Source organism: Sapajus apella, unplaced genomic scaffold, assembly GCF_009761245.1.
Source record: "Sapajus apella isolate SASKATOON/1434 unplaced genomic scaffold, GSC_monkey_1.0 scaffold8, whole genome shotgun sequence".
NCBI lineage: Eukaryota > Metazoa > Chordata > Mammalia > Primates > Cebidae > Sapajus > Sapajus apella.
In genome coordinates, this window is record NW_022436948.1 from 42325347 (window position 1) to 42335437 (window position 10091).

General features: G+C 39.9%; 1 protein-coding gene across 1 annotated transcript in view; it reads right to left on the reverse strand.

Moving 5' to 3' along the window:
• The window catches only part of PROS1 (protein S), a 107969-nt gene that overhangs the window by 31890 nt on the left and 65988 nt on the right, over nt 1-10091 (reverse strand). The window contains exons 5-7 of the mRNA XM_032276664.1: nt 5701-5823; nt 5466-5597; nt 862-1067 (exon numbers count right to left, since the gene is read on the reverse strand). Of these exons, the coding sequence (XP_032132555.1) occupies nt 862-1067; nt 5466-5597; nt 5701-5823 (461 nt within the window). The remainder of the gene's footprint in view (nt 1-861; nt 1068-5465; nt 5598-5700; nt 5824-10091) is intronic.

Genomic DNA, 10091 nt, shown 5'->3' on the forward strand with positions numbered 1-10091 from the left:
GTGAGGTAAAGAGATTGAGGCCGTCCTGGCCAACATGGCAAAACCCTATCTCTACTAAAAATACAAAAATCAGCTGGGCATGGTGGCACACGCCTGTAGTCCCAGCCACTCAGGAGGCTGAGGCAGGAGAATCACTTGAACCCAGGAAGAGGAAGTTGCAGTGAGCCGAGATTGTGTCACTGCACTCTAGCCTGGCAACAGAGAGATACTCTTGTCTAAAAAAATAAAATAAAATAAAATCCAAAGGAAGGTATGAGAGAATCTGTGTGTCATAATAAACAAGCCTATGCACAACTCTAACATGTTGAAGCTTCCCGAGACACAAAGGGCGGCACCCCTGCAGCCACATGAAGTAACAGCACCTCTAAGAGGTTGCCCCAAACCCAGAGGCTCTGACATTACTGATCAACATTTCTCAAATTTCTAGGGTTTTGTTACCATTTCTTTATCATAAGATAACAGAACTGTGTCATTTCTTATTTTACAATAAATGACTTATTTATACATACACAGAAAATCACTGAAAAGCTTGGAATAAAAACTCAGGTTTTTACACGCTCATTGTTTCATTCAGATGATTTTTAAGCTTGTGTCTTTCTTTTCTATGTATTGTTTTTCCTTCCAAAGTGAAATTCTCTTTATGTTTGAATATGATGTAAATGATGTGAAAATAGGGTTATCTTGTTTTTACCACACATGGAGGTCTCCAATTCATAGGCAGCCCAAAGGTCCAATTGGAGTGCATTACACTAAACTTAAATGCCATGTGCCCTACATACTTTCACTCTGGAAGGAAGCCAATGTTAACTCAATTGAACAAGCTATATTAGGAATTAGAAAATGTGACTGTTGATGTCAAACAAAACCAATGCTTTTAAATATGAATTCAGGGTTCAAACCCACTCTCCCCACCATCAGTAATGATACCACTATCATTCTACCTTCACAAGACTTTGATTTGAGGCTGTATCTGTAGCCTTCGGGGCATTCACATTCATAGTCTCCTGGGATATTCTTGCACACAGCTATGCCACAGATGCTTGGCTTCAAAAAGCATTCATCCACATCTATAAATAAAGTCACTATATTAAAAAATATTTTTCCCATACCAGCAGAGCCTAGCAAAGAAAACTTGATTTGTGTTTCCTGGATGTAGTTTAATATATGTAATGAGATAACAGATTGGCCTTCGGACAAAAAAACATTAAATCTATCATCATATGTTAGTTTACTAAATATGATTTCTTTCTGCAAATGCATAGGGAATTTGATGTTCCTTTCTAGTTATGTTAAGAAGGAGAATGCTACAGAAATGTTCTTATCTGCCAGGCAGATAAGAAAACAAACAGAGGTCTTGAAAACAGATTCACTTCATAGCATCACAACTAATTTTTGTACAGGGGATGGCACATCTATTCTACCTTGTTTCTTTGGAAATGAACAAACATCTAATTTGTGCACCACTATTGTTGCCTAAAGTAGACAACAGTGAGTCAAATTTAAAATAAGATTAAGGTCTCTAAGTACTTATAAATCTGTAGTTAATCCAATATGAATTTAGTGCTAAATTAATATCCCACACATTTCAGATGCATATATCATATTGCAAAATGAAGTGGGAGACAGCATATTGATAGCAACTAGTCACCGGATGAGCACCTGTGAAGAAAACAAAACATGTGACAGAAATAGTGCAATGGAGATGTAATTATTAGTGAACTCTTCTCTGTAATCTCTGGAGAAAGACAAATTCAGAATAGAAAATACATTAAAAGTTGATGGCTTTTTTTCCAGACGAATGATCAAAATTTAGGTTATTACTTAAAATAACTTGCACAAAGATAATTCCTTGTAGGAATTTTTCTATATTTTGACGGTACCATTGTCAATATCCTGAGTGTAAATTGTACCATAATTTTGTAAAATGTTACCATTAAGGGAAAGTGGGCAATGGGTATATTAGTATCACTCTGTATTACTTCTTACAACTTCAGGTGAATCTTCGATTAATTCAAAATAAAATATTCAATTTTTATAAAAGAGCTACAAACTCTATGTTTTTGAAATAAAGTAAGCCTAAGCAACTGTCTTTACAAAGATTTTTTTCTTAAATTAGCCAGGAGTGGCTGGGCATGGCAGTAGTGCTATAATCCCTGCACTTTGGGAGGTCAAAGTATTCGAGACCAGCCAGTGCATCATGGTGAAATTCCACTTCTTTATATTAGAAAAAAAAGAGAAGAGAAAAAAATTAGTCAGGAGTGGTGGCATGTGTTCTAGTTACTAAGGGGGATAAGGCGGAGGATCACTTAATCCCAGAAGTTGGGGGATGGAGAATAAAATCAGAAAAATATGTCACTAAGTATATTTGGTTTGAGTCATATTGCAGGGAATTATTTAGATCATACAAGTTTAGGTTACAGTGCATTGATTTTATGACTCTACACTGACATCTAATGTCTGTTTGAAAAGTTTTATTCTTTCAGCTGGGTGCAGTGGCTCATTTCTGTAATCCCAGCAATTTGGAAGTCCAAGACGGGCAGATCACATGAGCTCAGGAGTTCAAGACCAGCCTGACCAAAATGGCAAAACCCTATTTCTACCGAAAAATACAAAAATTAACCAGGCGTGGTGGCATGCGCCTGTAGTCCCAGCTACTCGGGAGGCTGAGGCAGGGGAATCACTTGAACCCAGGAGGCAGAGGTTGCAGTGAGCTGAGCACACATTACATTCCAGCCTGTGCATCATAACAAGATTCTGTGTCCAAAAAAAATAATAATAATAATAACAACAAGAAAAGAAAAGTTTTATTCTTTCATTTTTACACAATTACTGGCAAGTGGATCCTAAGCATTTCTACATCTTGTAATAGTTTTTTTCTTTAATATATTCTTATATATATTACACAAAGGTCCCCGTGTAATAGTTTTTTTTAATATATTCTTCTGTTTTCTACTGTATTACTTACATATCATGGGTAAACAATAATGCAAATGAAGAATATAAGAACAAATGTGCTCATCAGGAACATTCCTATTAATAAGAGCACTTTTGTAATCATTTATACATATATATGTGTATTAACTGAGTGGATAAGAATTAAATACTTTTTAGTTTTTAAAAAGTCACAAATTTGGCCAGGTGTGATGGCTCATGCCTGTAATCCCATGACCTTGCAAGGCTGAAGTGGACAGATCAATTGAGCCCAAGAATTTGAGACCAGCCTGGACAATGTGGCAAAACTCCATCTGTACAAAAGCTATAAACATTAGCCAGGCACGGTGGTGCACACCTGTAGTCCCAGCTATTTGGGGAGGCTGAGGTGAGAGGATCACTTAATCCCAGGAGGTCGAGGCTGCAGTGAGTCAAGATAGCTCCACTGCACTCCAGCCTAGGTGACAGAGCAAAACCCTATCTACCTTAAAAAACAAACAAACATGAGGCCGGCGCAGTGGCTCACGCCTGTAATTCCAGCACTTTGGGAGGCTGAGGCGGGCAGATCATGAGGTCAAGAAATCGAGACCATCCTGGCCAACATGGTGAAACCCCGTCTCTACAAAAAATAAAATAAAAATAAAAATAAAAGACATAAAAAAAAAAGAAACCACAAATTGTTTAGAAAGAGACTATTAAAGTATTTAAGTGTAGAAGTATGAGTGGGTACTATTTGTTTATAAAATGCATATTTATGATAGTTTTTCTATAACTCATGTTCTAATGACAGACTTATTCTGAATAGTCTCAAAATTCAAACTCAAACAGATCTTCAAATAGGCGGATAAGAAAGATACATGGTCACAAATTTGATAACTGTTTAGAAGAATTTGTTGTTAATGTAGTTCACTTTAGTCATTTAACTGCAGTTTAAATAATATTATAAATTATACCACACTAAACACTACTATTCAGTAAGAGGGAGATGATTTGAATATGAATCCAATTTAGGGCTTTACCGAAACGTATAAAATAAAGGCTTGAACAAGAAATTTACATTTTTATAACTTTTTTTTTTTTTAACATTTTAGCAAAACAAAAAAAGTAGTGGAGGAGAGAACTTGGGTGTTAATTATACCCAGTTTCTAAGGGCAAAATTTAACTCCAGGTGGGAAATTTTGTTTTCAGTTATCCACACACCTGGTATGTATATTTGAAGATTGAATTACAGCATTAACACAGTCAAACTAAAGGACCATACACAGAGAGAAAAAAAGTCAAAATTTACAGATACAAAACAATTAATAACAAAATAAATATACCAGTAAAATGACTTGTTAGAAAGCTATACTAACAGGGAATATTTAAGTCTGAAAAAGGAATTATGACCAATGATATGATCTCAAAGGTATAAAGAGAAAGAAAACTAGATCTTCTTTTCTTTTCCAAAACCACAACAGGAAATGAGGTGCCAGAGGAGGGGTTTATGTTGGAAATCAGAAAAGTATTTCTGAAAAGAAAAATAAAATACAATGGAAGAGGTTATTGTAGTGGATTTCTTTCTATGGCTGTTTATCTTACTAGAAGAAAAAAAAAATAATGTCTTAAAGGATAAACAATGACTTTGCTAAGTTTGTAGCATGCAAAGACTTGCATTGAAATGTCACATTATAGGCCGGGCGCGGTGCTCAAGCCTGTAATCCCAGCACTTTGGGAGGCCGAGGCGGGTGGATCACGAGGTCAAGAGATCAAGACCATCCTGGTCAACATGGTGAAACCCCGTCTCTACTAAAAATACAAAAAATTAGCTGGGCATGGTGGTGCATGCCTGTAATCCCAGCTACTCAGGAGGCTGAGGCAGGAGAATTGCCTGAACCCAGGAGGCGGAGGTTGCGGTGAGCTGAGATCGTGCCATTGCATTCCAGCCTGGGTAACAAGAGCAAAACTCCGTCCCCCACCCCGCCAAAAAAAAAAAAAAAAGAAAGAAATGTCACTTTATAATGAAATTCTTTATTGAAACATGCACGCAGGTGTGTACATGCACATACAATAAGAAAATAACAAAATATATGTGTTATCAGTACTATAAACTAAAATGCAGGCTGGGCACAGAGCTCACACCTGTAAACCCAACACTTGGGAGGCTGAGGCAGGAGGCTCACTTGAGTTTGAGATAAGTCTGGGCAACATGAAGAAACGCCGTCTCTACAAAAAATACAAAACAAAATTAGCTGGGCATGGTGGCATGCACCTGCAGTCCCATCTACTTGGGAGGCTGAAGTGAGAAGATCAACGAAGCCTGGGAGACTGAGGCTACAGTGAGCGGCGATGGAGCCACTCCACTCCAGCCTGGGAGATGGAGTGAGACCCTATCTCTCAAAAACAAACAAAAACTCTCACAAGGCTTCAATGTGGATAAAATGTGTTAGTATAAGCACTTACAATCAGTTTTCCAGAACTTCCTAGTAAAATTTCTCTACCTGGAATTATTCTCACACAGTAAATGTGTTTTAATTCTACCATCTTGCTCTTACCTCTACAGTCTTTTTTATTTGAAAGCATAACAAAACCACTTTTACAGGAACAGTGATAACTTCCAGGTGTATTATCACAAATTTGGCTGCAACCTCCATTTAGATTTGAGGGATCTTTGCATTCATTTATATCTAAAAAAAAGGAAAAAAATAAATTATCATTAAAGTGATATAACCTGCAGAGAACTTTTCAGGAGAGCAATCCTGATGAGCCGGGCGGGGTTATCATACATACCAAATTCACACTTTTCTCCTTGCCAGCCTGGTTTACAAATGCAAGTAAAAGTGGCTTTTCCATCTCTGCAGCTCATATATCCATCTTCATTGCACGGCAGAGGACTACACTGGTCGGGAATGGCTGAAGGAAATAGACATCTATTTATTTGTTTACATCATGTCATGGTAAAATAAAATTGTGTGCTCTTTAATAAAAATCCTGTTCATGAAGCCTAGAACCAGTGGGGAAAAAATGCAACTCCTTCCTTTAAATAATACTTTTTTAAAATTAAAATGTGAGTCCACTAGGCAAACCTTTATAATTATTTTGTAAAAAGAAACTACTGATGGCAGCAGTGGCCCACCTAGAGTGGCTGCAGCGGGGAGCCAGGTCTGGGCCTCCCACTCCACAGAGCAGGTAGGAGCCCCATGCTCCCCGGGCGCTGCTGCAGCTTCTGTGTTGTGGCTCTGGATCTGGGGGTGTCTGTGCTCTTGGGGGCCTGCTCCCACTGCCTGGCTTCTCCCTGCAGTAGGCATCCATTCTGATCTGAGGCATGGCCATGGCTTCATGCTCCATGGAGCTGGTGAAAGCCAAGGACAAGCAGGAGCCCCATCCCTTCCAAGCTGGCAGGACAGGAGCCCTCTGAGTGCAGCTGCAGCTGCCCAAGCCCAGCTGGAAACATGGGCACCTCTGTGCTATTGGGTGCTTGCGAAGGCCCCCCTGCCCAGCACAGGCTCAGAAGAGCCTGCTCCTGCTTCCTGGCCTCTTTCCACTCCTGGTGCCCACTCTGATCATGGAGCGGGGTTGGGACTGAAACTGACTGTAGTTGCAGCCTGGATGGGTGGGCACAGGCTCAGGGCAGTGGTAATGCGCCAGCCCCCTGCCTCCTCCAGTCTTTGGGCTCCAACAAGCATGGGAGGGGAGCTGAGGGGGGTACTGAGGGCAGCTCAGTGCTGGCCTGCAGGCACCCCCCTGTCACAAACAGCCTGGGTGCCATGAACAGTGGCAGGAGGTAGACAGGTTCATGGGCAGAAAAGAGTGAGTCCCCTATGAAGTCTCACCTTCAGGATGGGGAAGGCCTGAAGCCTGTGGGCTGGGCTGCCAGTCCTCCTGACTCAAGGGGGACCTCCTGGTGCTTTTTTCTGGGCCCTTCCATGGCTGCCCATGGACCAATAAGCAGGCACTTCCCCGCGCTAAAGACCGTAAATACCCCAGACTCAGCCAGAGCAGAAGAGATGTCCAGACAACCAGCTGCAGAAAGAAGCTACCCCTTCCAGGGCTTCCTCTCTACTGAGAGCTGCAGACTTCTGAATGACCAGCCTGTAGAAAAGAACCATCTTCTCCAGGCCTTCCTCTACTGAGAGCTGCAGATGACAGGACAATCAGCGGCAGAGAGTAGCCACCCATTCTAGGCCTCCTCTCTGCTGAAAGCTGCAGAGATCATGGGATGACCTGGCTACGGAGAGGAGCCACCGGCTTCAAGGCCTCCTCTCTGCTGACAGCTGAACACTAGATGGGGCGACCTGCCTACAGAAAGGAGCTACCCAGTGAGGGTCTCCTTTGAGCTATTCTAAAGCTGAGTTCATCTTGCTCACCCTCCACTTTTAAAGAACTCAGGCAAACGCACTACCAGCCACAGAGATTTCCATTCAGAAAAGCAATACCCCAAAGGTTCCATAACACTACTTTTACATTATATATACAGTATTTCATAACTATAATTTAGATATTTTTCCAAATAAATTACCTTATTTGAGCCTTAGAACAACTCTGTGGGGTAGACAGAACAATATTGTTCTCAATATTAATAGAAAAAAGGTGTGATGGCTCTTGCCTGTAATCCCAGCACTTTGGGAAGCCAAGGCAGAAAGATCACTTGGGTCAGGAGTTCAAGACCAGCCTGGGCAACATGGTGAAACCGCATCTCTACTAAAAATATAAAACTTAGCTGAGCATGGTGGCTTATGCCTGTAGTTCCAGCTACTTGGGAGGCTGAAGTACAAGAATTGCTTAAACCTGAGAGGCAGAGGCTGCAGTAAGCCAAGATCATGCCACTACACTCCAGCCTGGGTGATGGAGCAAGACTCTGTCTCCAAAAAAAAAAAAGAAAAAGAAAAAAAGAACTTAAAACATTCAACCTGGGCTAAGATGATGTCACAGGGACCAGGCTTATCTTCCTGCCTTAAGTAAGTAGAACTTCAGTCTATGTAAAATATTGGTTTTTCAAACATGGGTGAATAGGAAGGAGAACACTGTGAGTCCTAAGGAAAAGAAAAGAAACAAGCTGAGACCTACAATTGCACCACATGACTGCGTGGAGGGAGCTACTATGCAACAGTGCAGGAAACACAAACAGAGCCCAGTGTCTCCCTGGGTTGAGAAAACAAATATTGGAGTTTGGGGAGATCACACTAGAATTTTGCTGGTCAGAGTGCTATAAAGGCAAAGAGAGGAGAAAAATGTGTGTGTATGGAAAGAGAGGCAGAGAGAAAAACAGAAAGACTCCGGAGATCTGTAAAAATATCCCCTGTGGTCTTTGGCTGAATGATGATTTGCACAGGAAAATTTCCAGGGCTCATAGAGAGACAGGGACAGTTTGTTTGAGACTACCCAGACCTTAAAAGATTTCACAGTAAAAAGGACATCAGGTAGAATCCTCACAAGGATATAGGCTTATTATTGAGGCTAAGTAGTTTTAAGCTAATGGCTACTCTAGATTGCCTTAATAGAACTTATAAATCAAACCTGAAAAGATTTATTTTTAAATCATTCCATGTAAGTTAGCTAAGTGCTGCAACAAAATCAAACACTATTTGGAAGAAGACAAGAATATCCAAAACCCAGCAACATAAGCTGTAAGTGTATTTTCTTTTCCTTAGGAGTCACAGTGTTCTGCTTCCTGTTCTCCAATGTTCAAAACTTAGACCAAAGTTTATTTTTTTATAAACTTAGACCAAAGTTCTACTTATTTAAAGCAGAAGGATAAATCTGGTCCTTGTTACATCATCTTCGCCCAAATTGAAAATTCGAAGTTCTTTTTTCTTTTTATGCTGAGAATAGTATTGTTTGTTTTGTCCAGTAAACAATGAAAAATAAGTAGGGGTCAGATGCAGTGGCTCACACCTATAATATCAGCACTTTGGGAGGCAGAAGATGGAGGATAACTTGAGGTCAGGAGTTTAAGACCAGCTTGGGCAACACAGTGAGATGTAATCTTTACAATTAATTTAAAAAATAAATTCTCAGGCCGGGCACGGTGGCTGAAGCCTGTAATCCCAGCACTTTGGGAGGCCGAAGCGGGTGGATCACGAGGTCAAGAGATCGAGACCATCCTGGTCAACATGCTGAAACCCCGTCTCTACTAAAAATACAAAAAATTAGCTGGGCATAGTGGCGCACGCCTGTAATCCCAGCTACTCAGGAGGCTGAGGCAGGAGAATTGCCTGAACCCAGGAGGTGGAGGTTGTGGTGAGCCGAGATCGCGCCATTGCACTCCAGCCTGGGTAACAAGAGAGAAACTCTGTCTCAAAAAAAATAAAAATAAAAATAAAAAATAAATTCTCCAGCTGTGGTAGTCCATGCCTGTTGTCCCAGCTATTTGAGAGGCTAAGGCAGGGGGATAGCTCGAGCCCAGGGATTTGAGGTTACTGTGAGCTATGATTGGACCACTAGACTCCAGCCTGGGTAACAGTGAGACGTTATATCCAAATAAAATAAAATAAAATAAAATGAATAGGCATGTAAAGAAACAGGAAAAAATAATTTATAACCGAGAGAAAAATCAATTGATGAAAATACATCAAAAATGAAAGAGATGACAGAAAAGGCAGAAAAATAAGTAAATACAACTATTTTAAATGCACTCCATATGTTCCAGTAGTATAAGCATGATAAATAAAAATAAAAATAAAAAGACGATGTTGAACAGACCCAAATGTGACTTACTGAAATGAAAAATAAGCTGTATAAAATGAAAAATACACTAAATGGGATTAGAAGTAAATTATATGTGGGAGAAGAAAAGAAGGGTGAACTTGAAAACATCAGAACTATCCAAAATTAAGTAAGGACAGATAAGAAGTATAAAGACAATAAATACATAAATAAATTAATAAGTAACCAGAGCATGAACAACTTGTTAACCAATATCAAATGGTCTAATATATGTGATTGACATTCCAAGAGAAGAGGGAACATAGCAGGAGAATAGAAAAAAGAAATTTGAATAAATAATAGTAAACAGTTTTCCAAATTTGATGAAAAGTTTAAACTCACAAATCCTAGAAGCCCACTATACATCAATCAGGATAAACCTCAAAATACTATTTCAAATTAGAGAAAACCAGGGAAAAACAGAAGTCTTAAACACAGTGCATACACATAGAAAAAAGCTAAGAATGACAGCATAT